This window comes from Ceratotherium simum, chromosome 32 (genome assembly GCF_057802395.1).
Source record: "Ceratotherium simum simum isolate JZ-2026a chromosome 32, ASM5780239v1, whole genome shotgun sequence".
In the NCBI taxonomy this organism is placed as follows: Eukaryota; Metazoa; Chordata; class Mammalia; order Perissodactyla; family Rhinocerotidae; genus Ceratotherium; species Ceratotherium simum.
In genome coordinates this window covers 8,803,889-8,827,017 of record NC_141931.1, presented here as the reverse complement: position 1 = coordinate 8,827,017, position 23,129 = coordinate 8,803,889, and the positions used below count along the sequence as shown (strand labels likewise).

General features: G+C 38.0%; 2 protein-coding genes across 11 annotated transcripts in view; one reads left to right on the top strand and one right to left on the bottom strand.

Annotated features, from left to right (window-relative positions):
• Positions 1–21,754, bottom strand: part of MASTL (microtubule associated serine/threonine kinase like) — a 59,258-nt gene extending 37,504 nt beyond the window's left edge. For 9 of the 10 annotated variants that reach the window (XM_087420671.1, XM_087420678.1, XM_087420674.1 and 6 more), the window contains exons 1-7: positions 21,510–21,754; positions 18,067–18,204; positions 10,706–10,845; positions 9,945–10,033; positions 5,763–5,869; positions 5,370–5,520; positions 2,472–2,644 (exon numbers count right to left, since the gene is read on the bottom strand). In XM_087420671.1, the coding sequence (XP_087276797.1) occupies positions 2,472–2,644; positions 5,370–5,520; positions 5,763–5,869; positions 9,945–10,033; positions 10,706–10,845; positions 18,067–18,204; positions 21,510–21,695 (984 nt within the window). In that variant the 5' untranslated portion in view covers positions 21,696–21,754. The remainder of the gene's footprint in view (positions 1–2,471; positions 2,645–5,369; positions 5,521–5,762; positions 5,870–9,944; positions 10,034–10,705; positions 10,846–18,066; positions 18,205–21,509) is intronic. The other variant, XM_087420675.1, reaches the window with a different exon arrangement.
• A 168-nt stretch (positions 21,755–21,922) lies between these two features.
• The window catches only part of YME1L1 (YME1 like 1 ATPase), a 53,965-nt gene continuing 52,758 nt past the window's right edge, over positions 21,923–23,129 (top strand). Inside the window, exon 1 of the mRNA XM_004425268.3 lies at positions 21,923–22,758. Within this exon, the coding sequence (XP_004425325.1) occupies positions 22,726–22,758 (33 nt within the window). The 5' untranslated portion in view covers positions 21,923–22,725. The remainder of the gene's footprint in view (positions 22,759–23,129) is intronic.

The window sequence follows — 23,129 nt, the reverse complement described above, 5'->3', positions numbered from 1 at the left end:
CCCGGGGCTTGCAGGTTTGGATCCCAGGTGGGGACTTACACACTGCTCATCAAGCCATGCTGTGGTGGTGTCCCACGTACAAAATAGAGGAAGACTGGCACAGATGTTAGCTCAGGGACCATCTTCCTTAAGCAAAAAGAGGAAGATTGGCAACAGATGTTAGCTCAGGGCCAATCTTCCTCACCAAAAAAAACAATATAAACAATTATAGTATACGTTTATATACATTATTTTGAGTGAAACACTGGTCTAAAATTTAAATCAACTATTCTATAATACGTATTTGATAGTGTACTGCATGTTCTTTATATAGGACAAATTAACATTCAACATATTCAGGCAAAATTGGGGGTAAGGCTACATATGTATATATCTGCTTTGCAACAGGGGTATGGACGACTCGGTTTTGAACTGAAAAATGAACAAGGCTTGAAATATAGTTAGTGGAAAATTACAGACAACAAAACTACTGTTGATGTAATTGTGTGTCACTTCACACAAGTATAATAAAACCAAGCTGATGTAGAATGAAGCTAAACTAATGGTAATTTATAATTAAAAACCAAAAATAACAAGAATTAAAATCCACTGTCAACAAGATGAACTAATGATGCCTTGATAACAAGATGCTTTTCTTGGGCCGGCCCTGTGGCTTGGTGGTTAAGTGCGCGCGCTGCGATGCTGGTGGCCCGGGTTCGGATCCTGGGTGCGCATCGAGGCACCACTTCTCCGTTCATCCTGAGGCCGAGTCCCGCATACAGCAACTAGAAGGATGTGCAGCTACGACATACAACTATCCACTGGGGCTTTGGGGGGAAAAAATAAAATAAATAAAATCTTTAAAAAAAAAAAAAAAAAAGATGCTTTTCTTGAAAACTGTTTGAATGCCAACTATCTGCAGGTGCCTGTGTGATCAGAGCATTGTACATAATATCGCAACTTGGTGCATGGTAATCAGGATTTTTACAAGATTACTCAATTAGAGTCAATCTTCATAAACTCTAACAGTGCCTATTTTTGATATGTGAAAAAATCAAACTTTATTAACTTACGTAGTAATAATAAGGGGTGCTTAGTCATGAACAAAAAGAAAATTCCTAAATTACAACTCACTGATCTGCAAGCACAGAAAATGATCCATTTGGGGATCAGCACAAGGTTTATCAGGGGTCCCTTGTCACTCCTCTGATCATAACTTGAGAAGCACTACTATAATCCAATCATCGCATTTCTCGGAGATGCAGAAGTGGGAGGAAGAAGGTAAAGCTGTGTATAGTGTGAAATATTATATACAATATGCTTTCTTGATGAAAATAAAAGTGAAATAATAGTACTAGGAATGGAACGCTGGTTTATCGTGTAGCATATATTACCTATAGAGCAGCTTATAAGACGAAAAGGAAAAAAGACTGAGAAACCCGGGCTGGCCCTGTGGCTTAGCGGTTAAGTGCGCGCGCTCCGCTGCTGGCAGCCCGGGTTCGGACCCCGGGCGCACACTGACGCACCGCTTCTCCGGCCATGCTAAGGCTGCATCCCACATACAGCAACTAGAAGGATGTGCAACTATGACATACAACTATCTACTGGGGCTTTGAGGGAAAAATAAATAAATAAAATTATTAAAAAAAAAAAAAAAAAAAAAGATTGAGAAACCCTGCTTGAACTAAAAAATAATGTGACCTGACTCCTAAAATACAAATATCCAACAACAATAAAGAAAATCATATTACTAAGAGCAAATACAATCTAAATTATTTTATCAAAAGGAAAGTTTATTCTTTGTGTAATTCCCATTATTCTAATCTAACATTATTTTATCAGCATTCTAATGAGAGAAAGTTTATTATAATTTAAAATTTTAGTTCCTCTCAGCTTTAATATTTATTAGCTTCAGTAGCTTAAAAAAGGCAAAAACCAAATATATAAATTAAGTAAAATAACTTTAGGTAAATCCATTCACTTAGTAAGCAATCTTCTCAGAATAGATACTTTCAAAGGTACACCTACGTTACTTTGGTGGTCTGAAAGATATTTCTGATCTAGAAGAGTTACTATTCCCTTAAATGAGAAATGGGCAGAAAACAGTATAGAAGGAGATAGTATAAATTTTAAAAACTAAGATATAGATTAAAAAAACTCAACAAGCTAATGTCTGTGTCGTGGTAGGGAATTAACAAAAAAGAGAAGTCCATCCAGATGCCTAGAAGCCAAACATTTACTATCAATTTACTGTGAAAATTTAAAAATTTGGAATCTCATTATGTATCAAGCAAGAATTATTTCACATGTGAATGAGAAATAAAATATTTCAAAAGAATTTGACAGAATATACAGGAAAATGAAGAACGCCTTGACTGCCATTCGTGTCAGAGTTTCATTTCCTTACAGAATTTATATGAAAAGGTATCAAGTGTTTCCATCATTAATTAGACATACATACTTGTGTTAGCTAAGATAAATCTGACTCTAACCTGGCAATCCTTTTCCCATCTGGGACTGCTATGGCACTCAGATTCCACGCTGGACACGAAGGTGTGGGACTGGCTACTGGCACTTGATGTAGCCAGCCTCTTCCTAGACTGGAGGAGATTAGAAGTTAGACACTTCACAGGCATCTCAGGGTTGGAGGCAACTGTCTCAAGACCTGTAGGGAACAGAAAATATCGAAGCTTATGTCACATTTTTCTTAGTTCCTCACTGAACCTGAATCTTTACAGATAATTAGGCAAAGTATTAAGTATTGCATATCAGAACTATTTCTGTGTATGTCTTCTTTTTCTTTGTAAACGTTATCAATCCACAAGGATGGTGGCAGGTATTCTGGCATACAAGTACTGTTCTGAAAGCTAAAAAAAAAAAACCTCTCAACATTCATAAAGTAAAAACCAGGACAAGAGAACTAATTAATAATTAAGAGGAAATCCATTCTGAATATCTGTTATTCTATTTGAAACTCTTCTTGATAAAGGAGCATTATTGATGTGTATATCCAGATGTGATCTAAGGTTAGAACGTGACTAAATTTACTCAGTTCAATTTGTATTTAATTTAAACTACAGCTTTATTTTAATGTTGAGGTTTACGTGCTTACAAGTGTGAATTATACACACCCATAAGGGATTTTTTTTTAATACTACTGGGTAAAACAAATTAGTGAATTGGCTAAGAGCAAGCCAGTGCAAGAAAGCAGTACCATCTACATGATACCTGTTCCTTTATCATAAAAATAATGATGCTAAATACTGTTGCTCCTGGACTTGAAATAAGATACAGCAGATAATTGTGCTTTTACTAAAGATCATAATATGTACATATAAAGATTTTATACATATGTAAAAAGATATGTACATCTTGTTTTCTCTTTCCCAAAAAGGGTGAACATAACTTTACTCCCAAGTAAATTCTTAGTCTTACAGATTTTTAATTTAATAAATCTTAGAACTTTAAAACTGGAAGGAGAATTTCAAAGTCCATCTAAAACAACTTTCTTTTTGGTACATAAATCCTCTCAATGGAATTCCTAAAACTCACTGGACACTGACCTTGATATCTGACTAAACTGCTCAGCTGCCTTTCCCCAGTAATATGGGAACTTGTGTCTAATCTAATGCCAAGTGCATACTGTATATTGGCTAATGAGTTCTCTCTGGATCACTGATATGATCAGACTGTTCCCTACTTTGGAACTTTTGATGGCTCCCCTTCTCTACAGCTTAAATTCTAGGCTCCCTGTCATGACACTTGATCCTTCCCCATCTACCTGCTAAGCTTCCTTTTCCATTGCACGTGCTTCCCATTGTCACATAAAAGCATTTAGTCCCTACGGTCTGAAGACGGAATGTACTTCCATGTGTCCGTGCCTTTGCTCATGCCTCTATCTGAAATGCCCTTTTCCAATATACTTGGAGCTATTAAGTTCCTATTTCTCTTTCTAGGTCCAGCTTGGCTGTTGCCATTTCTTTATTTAGAACCATTCCTGATTTTCCCCACCATTCCTGATTTTCCCAATTAGCATGTATCACTTTCTGTGTTGTATCATAGTATCCTTCTTGTGGCATTTATTTTAGAGGATTCTTGTTCTTATCCCTTCATACCTGTAATCACCACAAAATCACAAGCTCTTCTGAGGCAAGGACCTCTTATTCATCTTCATATCCACCCAAGTGACCAGCACAGTGCCTTGCACCCATCTAGTTCTGACTAGACTAGAAAATGCCTAAGGGAGATGCAATTATTTTCCCTTCAGAATAAAGCTATAAATAACATCTGCATATTCCATATTTTAAACAGTTTTCTCTTTATCAAAGCTATATATATTTTTCAGCCATTTTGATTTTCACAGAAGTGATTTTGGCAGAAGAAACAAGACTCACTGAATTTGAAGCAAAGGGTCAGTAGACAGAAAATTGTACCTGCAATCAGTACTTGGCTTACCCATTAATAGTGTGTAACTAAACATTTTCAGATATTAGTTTTCTCATTTGTAAAAATGAGGTAACATCTATGAAAACAACTAACACTAATTACTCTTTAAAGCATCATTATTCACATTCCCAAGATGAAGAACATGAGTGCAGAGAACTAAATTATCCACTGTTGTTAAGTTATAAAGGGTGAAGTGCTATACAAATGTCCCACTCTCTTCCTCTGCTACTCGGATTTTGTCTTTTATTGTGTGCTAATTAAAAAAATTATATCTTTACTTCAACTATTTTGTTTCAAAATCTTTTGGAAATAATTTTATAAAGACACACAATATTATAGGTACTACATCTTCTCTATATAAGATTTCCATAGACAAATATAGTGTATTTTGAAATATACTACCAGTATAGTGAAATTTACCCAATGATCATTCCAATATTATAGCTAATTGAAGAATATCTCATTACCTAGGCATTTTATTCTGTTGACTTAAAGATCTGCAACAATCCCTATCAGAAATGGCATTTACATGATGAAATATAGGAATGTCACAGATTGTTCAAATAGCTGCATTTCAAAATTATTGAATTCATATTAGAGATTTACTTATTTATTTATTTTTTGGTGAGGCAGATTAGCCCTGAGCTAACGTCTGTTGCCAATCCTCCTCTTTTTGCTGAGGAAGGTTGGCTCTGAGCTAACAGTGTGCCCATCTTCCTCTAATTTATATGTGGGACGCCTGCCACAGCATGGCTTGATAAGCAGTGCGTAGGTCCACGTCTGGGATCCGAACCTGTGAACCCCGGGCCACTGAAGTGGAGTGCGTGAACTTAACCACTATGGCACTGGGCCAGCCCCAGATATTAGAGATTTAAAAATTCAAAAACATTTTGTTCCTTAAAAGACATAATTAATGGAATAAACTACCTTTTTTTAATACTCACATGATTTTAGTAGTTTGCTAGAATAAGGAGTAGTGTCCTTTTGATCTATAGACATAGGACAAATCAGTCCTTGAGAAAGCTGCGATATTTCAGATACATGAGTTGAAAGAATATTTGCAGGGTCTTGATTTTTTTCTGCAACTGGTGTGTACTATTAAAAAGAGAAAGACAAAAACAAATGCTAAGATTTATCTTCACAAAAACACCACCTAAGTGCATAGATTGTTATACCACCTAAGGAGATAAACTGTTAAAGTAACTCAACATGCTTGATATTTAAATTTATTTTGATCATTTATTGAAAAAAAAAAGAAAGAAAGAAAAGAATTTTAAGTTTTAAATGGCAATCTTGAAAGGGCATGTTATGTGAGTCTTTCCTTATCAAGTACGTACAAATCCCAAAGAGCTGATGAGAGATAATACTTGTCCTGGGGTTCTTGAATAATCTTGTCTAGGTTTAGCCATTGACGGTGTTGTAAGGATATCCATCATGTTGAGATCTATGTATGAAAGAAAAGTATATGAAATTCTTTAAAAACTTCAACTGTCATTGACTAAGTCAATAATTGTCTGTTCTGAACTTTGCCCCTCTTTCCACATTATTAACATTGTCTACAAAATTGGCTTGTGCAAGACAAATATAACCAGGGAAGCCACCACGCCACAGAGTAAACAATTACGACTAAGCAGACAGAGAAAGACAAATACCGTATGATCTCTCTCATGTATGGAATCTAACAAAACAAAACAAAACCAAGCTCGTAGATACAGAGAACAGAGTGGTAGTTCTGTTCTTCGCCCAGAGGCAAGGGTGGGGCGTGGGAAAAATGGGTGAAAGGGGTCAAAAAGTAAAAAAAATAAAATTTCCCTATTAAAAAAAAAAGGCAATGATTGAAATCATTAAAGTTTGATAGAACTGAGTCTTGCTCTGGAATGAATAGAACACAGTGTAATGACCTGAAGTCTTAGCTTTTTAGGGAGTACTCAGTCACTAAACAAGAGTGTTATCTAACTGGCAACAAACTAATTCTTGGTAAATCAAATATCAGAAAAGGAGGTAGTAAGAAAAACTAAGACAGGAATCAAGATATTAGGCACATAAATTAAATTTCAATCTCTGAATCTATTTAAGGAATTAATACAAATTATAGGCCCTCATGTTAACTAACGTGCAAGTGTAGGTCAAGATAGAAACTGATGCAGATTTTTATCAGGTTTCAGTGCATAACATTGTAAAATACAACATTCACATGTAATATCATACTATTTTCTTTAGATATCAAAAATGGTAAGAGAAGTGTAATACTTTGTATGTGGTATAAGACTTTAAAAGGTAGACTGAAAGTTTGAACGTAAATTTCATTTATACCTCACCTTGATGAAGCAACAAGGACTAATAGGCAACAATAAATATCTTAAAGAATATTTTACAATTTAACTGTTAAAAAATATTATGGCAATGATTTCTTGGATATGACTCCAAAAGCACAGGCAAAAAGCAAAAATAGACAAATGAGACTACATCAAACTTAAAAACTTCTGCACATCACAGGAAACAATCAACAGAATGAAAAGACAACCTACGGAATGGGAGAAAATATCTGCAAGTCATTTATCTGGATAAGGTGTTAATATAAAGAATATATAAAGAACTACAATTCAACAACAACAATGGAAAACAGATAATCTAATTAAAAAGTGGACAAAGGACTTGGATATACATTTCTCCAAAGAAGATAAACAAATGTTCAACATGATTATGAAAAGATGCTCAACGTTAGTAATCAATAGAAAAATGCAAATCAAAACTACAATGAAATATCACCTCACATCCATTAGGATGGCCACTATCAAAAAACAGAAAATAAGAAGTGTTGGCAAGGATGTAGAGAAATTGGACCCTTGTGCATTGCTGGTAGGAATGTAAAATAGTGCAGCTACTAGGAAAAATACAAGGAAGTTTCCTCAAAAAATTAAAAATAGAATTACTATATAATCCAGCAATTCCACTGCTGGGTATACACCCAAAAGTCTTGAAAGTGGGGTTTCTAAGAGATAGTTACACACTCCTGTTCATTTGCAGCATTATTCACAGGAGCCAAGAAGTAGAAGCAACCCAAATGTCTATTCACAGGTGAAGGGATAAAGAAAATGTTGCATATATATATAATAGAATATTATATGGCCTTAAAAAAGAAAGAAATCTTGTCATATGCTACAATATGGATGAACCCTGAGGACATTATGCTAAGTGATATAAGTCAGTCACAAAAAGACAAATACTGTATGATTCTACTTATATAAAGTATCTAAAGTAATCAAACTCATAGATACAGAAAGTAGAATTGTGGTTGCCAGGGCTAGAGGGAGGGAAAAATGGGATGCAGTGTTTCACTTTCGCCTGGTGAAAAAGTTCTAGAGATCTGTTGCACAACAATGTGAATATAGTTAATACTACTGAACTGTACACTTAAAAATGGTTAAGAAGGTAAATTTTATGAGTTTTTTTATGACTCATAAAATGTTATGAGTCATGAGTTTTTTACCACAATCAAAAAAAAAGAAAGAAACCAAATTCAGAAAAATCTATACGCTCAAAGATGTTTGTCATAGTATTATTTACATTAACCTAAATGTACAATGCTTGGGAGCCATCTCTAAACTTAATCATGAGATACGAAAAAAAATAAAAATAAATAAAAAACATTAAACTGTTATAAAAATAATTTAAATTCATCAGTAACATCACCCTCATACAAAATTTTTCTCATTTGTGATTTTTTCCAATATCTTATCTGAAGACAGATTTGCCGGGCCGGCCCCGTGGCTTAGTGGTTAAGTGCGCGCACTCCACTGCTGGCGGCCCGGGTTCGGATCCCCGGCGCGCACCAACGTACCGCTTCTCCGGCCATGCTGAGGCCACGTCCCACATACAGCAACTAGAAGGATGTGCAGCTATGACATACAACTATCTACTGGGTCTTTGGGGGGGAAATAAATAAATAAATAAATAAAATCTTTAAAAAAAAAAAAAAAAAGACAGATTTGCCTTACAATTAAAAAATGTTCAGATTTTAGAAAGGTTATGTGATAAATAGTATGGAACATCTCTAGTGGCATCTCATCCAGCCACCTGTACTCAAATATTATTACTGCTGTGAAAAGTATGAGTAGTTACATGAAGGAGGATTAATAAAAACTATAAACAGCCCACATCAGCTCAGGTCAGATTTTACCAAATATATGAGAAACATTTAGGTATCCAAAACTTCTTGAAATTTGTACTTGCAGATAAAGAATTGTAGATCTGTATTTATTTTGAAATAATTATAATCCCATGGTTTATAATTTATAAGCCCAATTTTGGATTTCACTGTTCATTTATTTCCATCCTCTACCATTTTAATAGACAATACAATATGCTACCAAGTCGATAAACTATCATTTATCCATGTTTATATGATAAACTTAAGTAATTTCTAATTTCTCCCTATTATAAACAATGCTGCTACAAATAATTTTATTCATATATTTTGTTCTTTTGAATCATTTCCTTAGAATTAATGCCAAGACACAAGTCACTAAGTCAAAGAGAATTAAAACCTTTTGTTTCTTAAGACGCATTGGTAGATTTCCTTTGGAAAGCACTATGCTAATTTACAATGCCCCTAGAAAAAACCTACTGTGCTTTTTGCAGTCTCATTAATACTGGATCTTCAGTTCTCTCTCTCTTTTTTTTTTTGGCTAGCTTAATGGTGTAAAAGGATTCATATATTATTTTTTAAATTAGCATTTTTTTTTTTTTGTGAGGACGATCAGCCCTGAGCTAACATCCATGGCAATCCTCCTCTTTTTGCTGAGGAAGACTGGCCCTGAGCTAACATCTGTTGCCAGTCCTCTTCCTTTTTCTCCCCAAAGCCCCAGTAGATAGTTGTATGTCATAGCTGCACATCCATCTAGTTGCTGTATGTGGGACGCCGCCTCAGCACGGCCGGACAAGCGGTGCATCGGTGCACGCCCGGGATGTGAACCTGGGCTGCCAGTAGCGGAGCGTAAGCACTTAACCACTAAGCCCCGGGGCCCGCCCCTAAATTAGCATTTCTTTCATTACTACTAGTGAAATTAACATACTCCCATATATATATGTGTGTGAATTATGTGTTCATTTTCTTTGTCCCTTGTTTATCAAGGTCTTGGTGATGGTCATGTACATTTGAGTAAGTTCTTTAGGTATTAACTGTTTATCACATTATAGTTATTTTAGTCATTTTATTGATGTTTAATTGGTCAGAACCAGTTTTAGGAGGGATAAAAAGCCAGAAGAACAGAAATTGTGAGTTCCTCTTTGAAGACCCAAAGATCTTTGAGGACTTTTGAGGATTTAACGATAATTATTCCCATTTTTCATCTTTAATTGAAAGAAAATACCATAATACCTTTCTAGTCTATTTTGGAACAAATAATCATCAAATTTTATTCATTATAAACTAACAGAAAAACAGTATAAGTTAATGAAATGTAGTGTCTAAAATTTGTCAGATATTTAAAAAGGTACTTGCCTGTTATTTTTCTTACCTCTATTCAAAGTAACTTTGGAAAGGCCAAAATCTGTTAGTTTAATATGACCTTCATTGGAAATAAGCATATTGTCTGGTTTCAAATCCCTGCACATACAAAAGACAAATAGCAGATAACTAAAAAAGAGCTAGTGTTACCAGGGGAATAAACAGAAAGTTACAGAAGAATCAAACCCTATTTATTTTCTCTAAAATGAGGCACTCATTGGTAGCTTTGGAAGTCCAGAAGACAACTCTCAAAAGAAAACCATCTTTTATCTATCGACTCTACAAGAAAGCTAACTGGTTTAATGCTAGATTATCTCTGGCATTAGATATTCCATTAAAATAAACAAACCTCATTATATAAAATAGAACTCACGCCAGGTCAAAATCATATTTCCCTCTTTCAAGGAGGGTAAGATTAAGCCTTAATAGAGAAGATTCACTTAACCCGACTTTCTTTACACAGAGCAAAACACTGTAAATCAGCTGGGATTATAAAATATAGCACTTTTGTATGATGGTAAAGGAGTGGAAAAAAGATTCAGTACTCTTCACAATAAAATGGTATACACATGGTCAAAGCAACATATTCAAAACCCACAGGCAGAGGAAAGAAGAGTTGATGGAATTTCTGTAACTCACAGTTACTGATAACCTGTAGATAACCTGAATATATGGGCAAGTGGTTATGGAAATATTTAAAACTCAAGTATTTAATACATAATTTGATTACTTGTGCTTTTAAGTAATGGTTGGAGAAAAGTCAGTCTTTACCTGTGGATGATTCCATGTCTATGAAGATAGTCTAGAGCCAATGCTACTTCAGAAATATATTTCACAGCCATGTCTTCATCAAAATAACCATATATATGTAGGAGAGACTTGACATCTCCACCTATAAGATATTCCATTACCTATCAAAAAATACAAATGTTGCAAAATAAAACTAATATGATTACTTTAAAAATGTACTATTAGAGCATTACAGTTATATATTTTTAGTATCATTGTGTAACAGACACGTTTTCTTGGTATCATTCAGTACACATTAATACCAGGTTTGCTCATGTTGCCATATAGTTTTTAAAATTTAAATTAAACTGTTTGGTCTGAATAAAAATTCAGACTTACAGAAAAGGTGTAAGAATAATAGAATGACTTCGCATATAGTCTTCATCTATATTCACCGACTGTTAGCGTTTTGCCACATTTGCTTTTTTCCTCTCCACATATATGAATATAAAATACATAATATTTATGTTAATCGTTAACAATTAGGTTACATAACAAACATCATAACACAACACAGTTATTAACATCATTACCATAAGTATCTTATATGCATGTATTTCTGTTTAGACTAAACAGTTTAATTTTAAAAAAATATGGCAACATTAGTAACTGGTATTAATGTATAGCTTTTAAACTTTTGCTGAATAATTCGAGAATAAAGTTGAAGAGATCATGACCTGTCATCACTAAATTCTTCATCATGTATCTCCTAACAAGGACATCCTTACATAACTATAGCATAATAAAATTCAGGGAGATAAATATTTAACGCAAATATTCCGTTACTATCTAATGTATAGTCCACATTCAAATTTCTCTGATTATCTCAATATTGTCCGATGGCATCTTTCCTCATTCCCCATGCATGGATCATGCATGGCATTTAGTTGTCATGTCTCTTTAGTCTCCTTTAATCTGGAACAGTTTTTTGCCTTTTTGTGGGGGTGGGGTAGAAGCAGTCTTTCATGATACAGTCCTGACATCTGATTGTTTCCTCATGGTTAAACTCAGGTTATGCATTTTTGGCAGGATACTACATAAACGATGTTGAGTCCTTCTTAGTGACTCCCATCAGATGGGACACCTAACATCAGTGTGTTCCATTACCGGTGATGTTAACTTTGACCACTTAAGTAAGGTGATGACTTACCGATTTCTTCAGTGAAGAAGTGCTTTTTTCCCATTTCTAATTAATAAGTAATCTGGGGGGAGATACTTTGAAACTATGTAAATAACCTGTTCCCTAACAAACTTTCAAGCAATGATTTTAGCATCATGTGACTACAGATGATTCTTGCCTGAATCCGTTATTGCTATGTGGTTGGAAAGCTCTATTATTCCTGATACATGTACTAGTCATTATTCTCAAAATTTTCTATAGTTTTAATATAGTTTAATAAAATACTGCCTACTAAGAACTTAATAAAACAAGGTCATTTCTTTTCTCTTTAGGTCAGTAGTTTCCCTAGTACATAGAGGTTAGTCAATATTTGTTGATAAGACCAATCATTAAAACACTTACTAAACATAAAATCCATGCTTCATACTGTGCTAGCACTGGGAATATAAGCATGAATAAAATGTAGTCACTGTACTTACAGAGTTTATAATTCAGTAGTAGGCAAATAAGTAAACAGATACTGTATTTGAGCTTATGAGAATGCTTATTTCCTTACATCCTCATCAACAATGATTATCAACTTTTTTATCTTTGCCAAACCAAGGAAGAAAAAAATGGAGTTGTTCACATGCTTACTTTCTTTACTTTTAGGAAGATTTAGCATCTTTACACTGTTTCTGGTCTTTTATATTTCTTCTGTGAACTAATTCTTCTATTCTTGGCCCATTTTTCTACTGGGGTATTTATCCTTTCTTATTGTTTTGTAAAATCTATTTACACAGTAGTTAAATTAGCCCTTTGTCTGTCTTCTGGACAATAAATATTTTCTCCAAACTTGTCATTTCATTATGTATATGGTAGTTGGTGTCAATATAGGTTTTATTTTCTACTTAGTTAAGACCTGCACCATTTTATGATTACAAAAATATTCACATCAGTTTTCTTCTAGTACTTTTATGGATTGCCTTTTTTAAGTAGAAATCTCTGATACAAAAGGGGAACAAATGAACCTAGCACTATATCAAGTTTCATAACCATACAGAGAATTATTTCAAGTGACTTCAGAAAACAGAATCTTGACAGTATATCTCAAGGACAAAAAGAACTGCAAAGAAATCCTAAATTGAATCCAGTTGTTTTAGTATTAGTAAAACAATGTTGGTATTGTTATTTTGAAAATATTAGATATACATATGCTGTAAGTTAAAGCAAATAAGTAGTTATGTTAATGTTGTTAGGAACCCAGATTCTCGGTAAAAGAATACAAATGCTTTTTTCAAAGTATTTTTATATCTTATACATTTTTTCAAAGATATTAAGTAAAAATTCCATAATCAGCATGAACTCATGATATATTATGTTCTTTCTATAAAAATATGTATTTCCTAGTCTGTCCACTAAAAGGAATGACAACCTAATGAACCTGAAGTTCATCGCTAAAAGCAACGAATGTTACTATTCACTACCACCTAGACTGTGGTCTCTAAACACTATTTCCCAATAAAATTAGAAGCTGGACCTCCTTGCCCAGGTCTAATAAAGGACATTTACAAAATGAGCCTTAAATATCTTGTCACGCCAGTGCCAGCCCTGTGGCTTAGCGGTTAAGTGCGCGCGCTCCGCTGGCGGCCCGGGTTCGGATCCCGGGCGCGGACCGATGCACCGCTTCTCTGGCCATGCTGAGGCTGCGTCCCACATACAGCAACTAGAAGGATGTGCAACTATGACACACAACTATCTACTGCGGCTTTGGGGAAAAAAAAGGAGGAGGATTGGCAATAGATGTTAGCTCAGAGCCGGTCTTCCTCAGCAAAAAGAGGAGGATTAGCACGGATGTTAGCTCAGGGCTGATCTTCCTCACACACACACAAAAAATCTTGTCATGCCAGAAAGCAAGGAAGCTATCAGAATACTAGGATAGTATGAAAAGACAAAGAAGTTAACCGAAGGGGCTTCCATTCACTGAAGATGGGATAATTTGAACATAGAAAATAATGACTGGGGCCAGCCTTGTGGCATAGCAGTTAAGTTGGCGCGCTCCACTTCAGCGGCTGGGGGTTCGCAGGGTCAGATCCCAGGCACGGACTGACGCACCCGCTTGTCAAGCCATGCTATGGCAGCATCCCATATAAAGTGGAGGAAGATGGGCATGGATGTTAGCCCAGGGCCAATCTTCCTCAGCAGAAAGAGGAGGATTGGCAACAGATGTTAGCTCATGGCTAATATTCCTCACACACACACACAAAATGACTGCAGTGGATTAAAATACATCAAATCATAAAATTCCGTGAATTCATAAAGATACTAAAAAAACATGCATTTGGAGGTTGCTCTTCAGAAAACTGGTGATGAAAGGAAAAGAATCAAGCAGTTATTCTGCCTTCCTCATACAAGCTGTATTACAGAGCAACGAATTATATGAAAAGGGGAAGTTCTTTATAGAATTCCAGTTAATAAAAGCTGAAGGAATAACAGAATTTACAAACTCATTTTGCAAACCTTGATAAAATAAAGAATCCAGGCAATGAATCAAAGGATACCAAAACCATTACATGACAGGTTGATGGGGAGGGGGAAATAGAAGAAACAAATTTGGCAAAATATTGGTAACTGTTGAACTTAGGTGATAGATACATGGGGGTTCATTATATCAATCTTTCCATTTTTGTGTGTGTTTGAATTTTTCCATAATAAACATTTTAATCTTTACATTCTTTGTACCTAGCATAGTACCTGGCATGTAGTAGCCAATTATTTGTTGTTATTGTGGTTAAGTTCAGTCTTACCTTATCTCTTTGCCCCAAAGTAGCTTCCTATTTCTAGGAAATCTTTGTTTTGTCTAAAGAGGTGCTTTGCACACTTTAATGAGCCTGGGATCTCATTAAAATTCTGATTCAGCAGATTTGGAGTGGGGCTTGAGATTCTGCATTTCTAATAAGCTCCCACATGATGCTGATGCTGCCTGTCTGTGGACTACACTTTGAATATCAAGGATCTAAACAAGTGATGAAGTTGATAGACAAGATACAGTCCCCTACCTAATTTTAGGAATAGGAAATTAAAAATATTATAGTTGTTTACCTATTCCACTAATTCTAGGACACAAACATGGAAAAAAAAATCTACCAAGTTGAGCAATTCAACCTAGCTCTTCAACCACCACTGTTAGACCAGGGTTGGGGAAACTCCTGGCTGCCACAGGGCTAAGTCAGGATTGATGCGACAGCCAGTCATGGCATTGAGGAAGGCACACACCCTGCATATGAAACAGTATGTGGTAAAGGCATTAGAGGGTGCCAGGAAAAACTGAAGAATTAAACAGTCACCCACCTTCTTTGGAAATGACATACAATAATGTTTCCTTCTTTTTCTGTAAAGAGCCAGATAGTAAATACTTTAGCCTTTGTGAGCCATATGGTCTGTGTTGCAACGACTTCACTCCTCTGTTGTAGTACGAGTAGCCATAGATAATATGTAAACAAAAGGATGTGGCTGTGTTCCACTAAAACTTTATTTATTCACTGAAATTCAGATTTCATATAATTTTAATGTATCACAAAATATTATTCTTTTTTGATTTTTTCCAACATTTAAAAAATGCAAAAACTATTCTTAGCTCACACGCTGTACAGAAACAGTGGGCCAGATTCAGCTCATGGGCCAGCTGGCCAATCACCGGCTTAAGAGATTGCTCTTAAGTCAATTACTCTTATAGTATTTGACTTATAGTTAAGGTGGTCACTTCCAGATTTCTTCATTGAAGAATCAATTACTCTTATGGTATTTGGTTTTCACCTTCTTACTGCTACTATATATTTTTTTGACTCACTCAGACAGTAAATCATCCTAAAAAGTAGACCCCTATCTCATGCTTTCTCAGAACCTAGGGGTCTCCTGAGGGGCTGTCTTTAAACCTGCTCTGGGGCTGGCCCCGTGGCGTAGTGGTTAAGTGTGCGCACTCTGCTGCTGGCAGCCTGGGTTCGGATCCCGGGCGCGCACCAACTCGCCACTTGTCAGGCCATGTTGTGGCGGCGTCCCACATAAAGTGGAGGAAGATCAGCACGGATGTTAGCTCAAGGCCAGTCTTCCTCAGTAAAAAGAGGAGGATTGGGGTAGATGTTAGCTCAGGGCTGATCTTCCTCACAAAAAGTAAATAAATAAATAAATAAATAAACAAACCTGCTCTGATACAAATCTGTATCTTTACTCCAAAATCTTTTGCCCCAGTGTTAGCAGGTCTCATCTCCCAAAGAGAAGGTCATTATAACCAGGTACTGCAATTCACGCTACGTTATTTACTGGAGCATTGTTTAGAATAGTAGCAAAACCAAGCAGTTAAAAAAAGAATCCAGACCAATTCATCAATAGGGCATTTGTTAGAGAAATTATGGAATTCATAAATAAATCTATGTAATTCTCTGCAGTCATTAAAAAGGATGAGGTCACCACTAAGTGGAAAAAATAGGTAGAAGAATAGTGTCTACGATATGATCACATTTCATGCGTTCCTTTAAACAACTGTGGTTTGTAAAAACCTCTTATTTATCCTGAATTAGTCCTAATGCAAAAACGGTGGTCACTGCTATCCTAAAAAAACTTTACTCTCCAAAGTTTTCTGGCCTCCCCATAAATCTTTGCAATCACATTTAACATCAGTCTAAGTATACTCACAGATTTACTGAAAGATTAGAAATGGATTTCACCATCAGGTGCCAAAAGACTTTTAGATTAGACTCTCTTTTTACAAACTATCCTGAATTTTCAGGTCTATGGCTTGAAGCTGGATATCGTGTCCTTCCACACCAGAGTTCTATTCAGTTTCCAGCTTTTGGTACAGCAAAAAGTTGCAATGTGGCACAATTATGTTCGAGAGTTGCAAGAGAACTTTAGCATATTGAGGATAAAGGGTTTCCACTCTTGAACGAGGTCAAATTATTAAAGGAATGAGGCTCCTGTTGATAAATATATAAATCCCAGGTCTAAAATCTACATCCTAAAGACCAATTCATTCATACTATACATACTAAACAGAAGCTATTGGAGTTACCAAACATTTAATCCACGGACCATCTCTGAAGTCAGAAGAACCTCTGGAATTTGTAGGTAAAATATCCTCACCTATTCCTGCCGGCCTCAAGTTCCTCATTAGAATTAAGAGTGGAAGCTGCTGCTTTAAATGAAAATCAGGCAACTCTCAAAGTCCACACATCCAAACCCCACCACTTCCTAATATCTCTCCTTATTATACACCAAACTTTATATAATAGTTCTATTAAATGTTCTTTACTTATCAAATAATTTTAGCACTATGTGCCAGACACTGTTCTATGTGTTTTGTATTAACCTACTGAAATTTTGTAATAACCTTTGAGGTAGGTACTATTATTATCTCCATTTTGCAGAAGAAGAAACTGAGGGGGGGTGGTTAATTTTATGTGTCAACTTGGCTAAGCTACGGTACCCAGATATTTGGTGAAACACCAACCTAAATGTTGCTGTGAAGGTATTTTTTAGATGAGATTAACATTTAAATCAGTAGACTTTGAGTTAAGGCTGATTACCCTCCACAATGTGGGTGGGCCTTATCCAATCAATTGAAGGCCTTACAAGAAAAAAGATAGAGGTGTTGTCCTCCATTGCCACTCCCACCACCCACCAAGAAGAGGGATTTCTGCCTCTACACTGCTTTTATTTATTTATTTATTTATTTTCCCCCCAAAGCCCCAGTAGATAGTTGTATGTCATAGCTGCACATCCTTCTAGTTGCTGTATGTGGGACGCGGCCTCAGCATGGCCGGAGAAGCGGTGCGTTGGTGCACACCCGGGATCCGAACCGGGGCCGCCAGCAGCGGAGGGCGCGCACTTAACCGCTAAGTCACGGAGTCCACCCTACACTGCTTTTGGACTTGAGCTGCAACATCAACTCTTCCCTGGGTCTACAGCCAGCTGAGCTACCTTGCAGATCTCAGACTTGCCCCTCAAGCATGCAGGGCAATTCCTTAAAATAAATCCCCCTCTCTCTCCACACACACACCCTATTAGTTCTTTTTCTCTGGAGAACTCTCACTAATACAACAGGTAAGGTGTTGGCCAAGGTCATAAAGCCAGTAAGTATAAGAGCTGTAATTCAAACCCAGGTACTCTGAACCCAGAGACTGTATTCTTAAATCACTATGTTCAGTGATCGCTGAATGAAGAAAAAAATGTGAAATTATTTACTCACCAAGTAGACATTGTTTGCTGACTGCAGTGAATAGTACAGATGGACAATGAAAGGACTTTTGCTTAGTGCCAGTGCATCCCTCTCTGCCTGTACCTGATGAGTCATATTTTTGTTGATCATGTCTGCTTTCTTGACAACCTATAGTAGACAACATAACATGATAACATGACTCATTCATTTTATTTTTATTACAAAATGTCCTCAGCTTTCAAAGTTGCCATCATAAAAACAACCAGAGAGAGAACATATAAATGTCATTTGGATCTCACATTGCCACCAGGAAACTCTGACAGAAAAACAGCCAGTATGGTGAAGACAAAACAAAACTTTCTTCAACACAGAACTGCTTATCTTGGTATCAAACAGCAAAAGTATCACATCTCTTTTGAGAAGGAAAAAGAAGAAACGAAACACTCCCTTACTGCCCTACATATTAGTAATATTAGTAGAAAAAAAATTCTGTTCTGCTGTTCTTTTTTTTTTTTTTTGTGAGGAAGATCAGCCCTGAGCTAGCATCCATGCCAATCCTCCTCTTTTTTTGCTGAGAAGACCGGCTCTGAGCTAACATCTATTGCCAATTTTCCTCCTTTTTTTTTCCCCAAAGCCCCAGTAGGTAGTTGTATGTCATAGTTGCACATCCTTGTAGTTGCTGTATGTGGGACGCGGCCTCAGCATGACCGGAGAAGCGGTGCCTCAGTGCGCACCCGGGATCCGAACCCGGGCCGCCAGTAGCGGAGGGCACGAACTTAACCGCTAAGCCATGGGGCCGGCCCTGTTCTGCTGTTCTTATAAGAAAGACAAAAGATAGTACTGTTCCTAATAAGCCCCCAGATAATCTGGAATCTCAGCCCAGAGAAATAGTAGCTAATAAATTTTTTTTTACTTCTGATTCTTTGATGGATGGGAATAGATTCAGAAAGAAGAAGACTGCAGGAAGTTTGTGTAGAAACAAAATCTTAAGATTAAGATCTAGAAAAAAAAAATCTTAAGAATGGTTAGAACTACTGAAACTTAACAGTCTCAAATGCTGTCTTAGGGAAGATAACTAATTGCTCGTTTCAAGTTTCAAGGTAATTGGTACTGAAGCAAAACTATAAACTACAGTAAAACCGGAGCACTAAACTGGTCAGTAATGTTGAGATAATTCTCAGGATGATTACAAGAAAAAAAGGCATATTTCTTCCAAAGATTCATTAGAGTATTTAATAAAATCATTAATACACTGTAAATTCTAGCCTTATATCCTTTCCATAGGAAAACTGAGGGAAATTGACAAAGCCTGTCTGTAGCCTGATTTCACCGATCATTCCACTAGATTGGAAGCTCTAGGAGGGCATGTTTGTTTTATTTACCACTGTACCCCAGATCCTACAAAGGGGACGCTCAACAAATATTTATTGAAAAAATGAACTAGTGTTTTCATTTCAACCGATAATGATTGATTAGTAGTACAGTAGAAGGAAAAGCAAAAAAAATCTTGGGGACATATGAAGCAGAGCAGAATTAATTTCAATGAGGTGGGTCTGAAAGGTGGGGAAGGCTTGAAGAGGAGCTAAGCTGAGCCTTAATACATAAGTAACATGGGTGGAGAAGAGCAGAGAAGGGTAGAAGAAAAGCACTTAAGGAGGAATCAGCATAAACATAAGCTTGGAAACAAGACAACACACAGCATTCAGGGATTAGCCAATTGTCTGGCATGGCTAGAACATAGGACATGCAGAAGATCCAGTGGAAGTTTAGAGCCAGAACTTGGAGAATGACTGCTTTTCTAAGGAGTTTGGACTTTAGCTTGCATGTCACAAGGAACGGATAGCCTAAGGAATGGATGAAAAAATACACAGTGATTCCAGTTAGGGGTCCATTCCAATAGAGTAGGTATGGAAATGAAGGCCTAATGAATGTCAAAAACATCATGTCAAGTGAAAAAAGCCAGATGCAAAAGACCATATTCTGTATGATTCTATTTATACGCAATGTCCAGAAAAGGCAAACCTATAGAGATAAAAAGCAGATTGGTGGTTACTCGGGGCTAGGGTTATTAAGGGAGGAGGAATGGCAGATGGGCAGGAGAGGTGGTTTCAGGGTGACGGAGATGTTCTACAATTGGCTTATGGTGATGGTTACCCAATCTTTAATTCACTAAAACCCAAACTGTACTTTTAGAAAGAAAGAAATGAGAGAGAGAAATGAGAGAGAGAGACAGAGAGAAAGAAGGAAAGAAAGAAAGGAAAAGGGAGAAAAAAACGAAGTCTTGTACTTGGGCAGATTTGGGAATAGAATGGAAGGGGTAATAATAACGAATATGAGACAGAATTGACAGGACTAGTTGAGAGATAGGATAGACAGAGGAAGTAGAGGAAAGTTCAAATGACTCAAGCATCTAGCCTGAATGGCAGGGATGATGGTGGTGTTATTAAATGGAGAGAGGCAATATAGCAGGTTCGAGTTTAGGTGGCTAGGTGGAGAGGATTGTTTAAAGTTAGGCAAGTACAATTTCGAGGTGTCTGCTAGATATTCACACAGCAATGTCCAACAGGAAGTTGAAACTGATGGGCACTCAGACTGGTTTCTTTCCTTTATCACGTTCACTCAGGGCTGAAATGAGAGTAATCTGAAACTATGCGAGCGGATGAGAAGCAAGAGTGGCCAGTACAGCCTCAAATACACTGAGCGCTCTTGAATGCTTGTGGAATGATATATACTGCTCCAAGGCTAAAGAAGTGATTCAGGACATATTTCGGCTTAGTCTTTAAATAAAAGTACGTTCTAGATTTATAATGAAAGGTTTGAAGAGAAAAAATGGGGTTTGTTTAATGAGATCTTTTGGTTATATAGTAGGTCAGGAATTAAACTATATCACAGCCTGGTAACTGATTATTAACTGACATAGTTAATAATACTGCATTGTATATTTGAAAGTGGTTAAGATAGTAGATCTTAAAAGTTCTCACCACAAGGAAAAAAATTTCAACTGTGTTAATGATGGATGTTAACTAGACTTACTGTGGTAATCATTTCACCAGATATACAAATACTGAATCATTATGTTGTACACCTGAAACTCATGTTAATGTCCATTATATCTCAATAAAAAAGAAATTAATCTATATCAAACCGATAGAATTAAAATATAATTTTCAAATAACTGTTTCAAATTTAAAGTTTCAAACTTAATCCTGCTAAAGGCCACATCAGCAAAAAGGATTCAGAAGTTCTGGTGTCTCCCAAGTTCTCGCAGTGTGAAGAGAAGGGCGGGGCAGCGGTGAGACACCCGACTAGCCCGGCTGATGTCACCCTGAGGGAGAAGTCAGCTCGCAGGGCTCTGGGGCTTCAGCAACCACGCCACCCAGTCTAGTTGCTGCAGCGGCCTGCCCAATTCAGGGAGTAGGAAGGAGGGCTGAAGGGCCGGACTCCTTCCCTTTCTTTACTCCTCGACCTCTTACCTTCACCGCATACAACTTGTCGCCTTTCTGCCCCAGATACACCTTCCCGAAGGCGCCACGGCTAATGGGCTTCACTATTGTGAATTCCTCAATGGAGGGAGGTCTTGGCAGCGGGATCCTATGCACGCACTCCACTGTCGCCGCGCCTCCTCCACACTCCTTCTCGCTCCCCGCAGCGGGCTCCATCGCCGGCCAGCCCGGACGGAAGCCTGCAGCAGGCGCCAAGGTCCCTTTCCCAGCCGCCGGTCCCGCCAACTGGGTTCAAAGTAAGGCTCCGCCCACGCCGCTCGCCGGCCGTGACGTCACGCCGTCGCCGCGCTCGCCGCGCGGAGCCCAACGTAGCCCCGCCCCTGTCACCTCCTTTCGTCGACGCCGAAGGAAGCAATGGGCGTAAATGAGGGGCGCTGGGAAGTTCTGGAACCACCCACAGCCTATTCGAGGGCAGTGAGCACGGCCCACTTCATCTGTAATGACGGGGGAGGCACAAACAGTTCTTGCCTGACAGGAAAAGGAACAACGGGGCTTTGAATCTGAATTGGGGGGCTTGTGTTTTATGTAAACCAGTTCGGTGTGCTCAGTAAAGCCACGGCCAGTGAAGTCACGGAATGTGGAGAAACTGGATGAACGGGAAGCGGGTGGCTGGCCTGTAAATCTGTCACTTTAACATGATGTAACTTGCCTGACTGAAACAGATTAGGACCAACAGGAAGAATTTTCCGATTGATTGTGAGGAAGACAGCACTAAATTGTAGCACAGGGTCTTACAGCTCGAGGCCCAGTCGGAAGAGAAGGCATTGGAAGATTTGATAAGGAAGCTGTACCAAGTCAGGTTTCACAGGGGGGATGCCGGTCCCCCTTAAGGAAAAGAAAACTACAGCCAGAGAGCTTTGGGGAGCCAGGGCGTGTATTCAACGTCAGCATCAACTACTTCGGGGGGGCCAGCGGCCCCCGGAAAGAGCGGAGCGCTGGCGTCAGTGCCTAGATGGTGGCTCTCACCTGCCCCGGAAGTACTGTTGCTTTAGAGCCTTGCCTTCCGGGGCAGACTGTCTGTCGCAGCAGCTGGAGGAAAGGGAGGCCATTTTCCGTTTTTGAGAAGAGTGAGGGGTAAGGGGGGGGAGAAAAGGAAGGGACAGAAAGGGCTCGGCGCCTCCCCGCTGGGCCGTGGACAGTGGGGCAGTTTTGGCAGGCGGGTGAGGTCGCTGCGGGCCCGGAGGAGATGTTTTCCCTGTCGAGCACGGTGCAGCCCCAGGTGAGTCCAGCATCCGGTCCATTTTTCTCCCCGTCGGCCCGCGGCTGTTTGCCGTTTGCGTTTCGTGGAAGCGGTTAACCCAGCGTGAGTCCCGAGGTTGAGAAGTGGATCAGGGGCAACGCTGAGAGTGGGACCTGAGTCTTATTAAAGGGCTGATGATGAAGCAGAGGCATGATATGAGCGTGATGGAGACGTTGGCTTACCGAGTTGATTGCGTGGAATTTTTGCTCGAGAATCCATCAGGCATTGTTCAATGCCGGACATTCTGGAGGGGGTGGGGGTGGGGAAGGGGAAAACGTCTTTGCCGTAGATGGAAAGGGAGCAAGTAATGTTTCCTTTCCTTCTTTCTGCCTCTCCAGAGACTTCAGTAT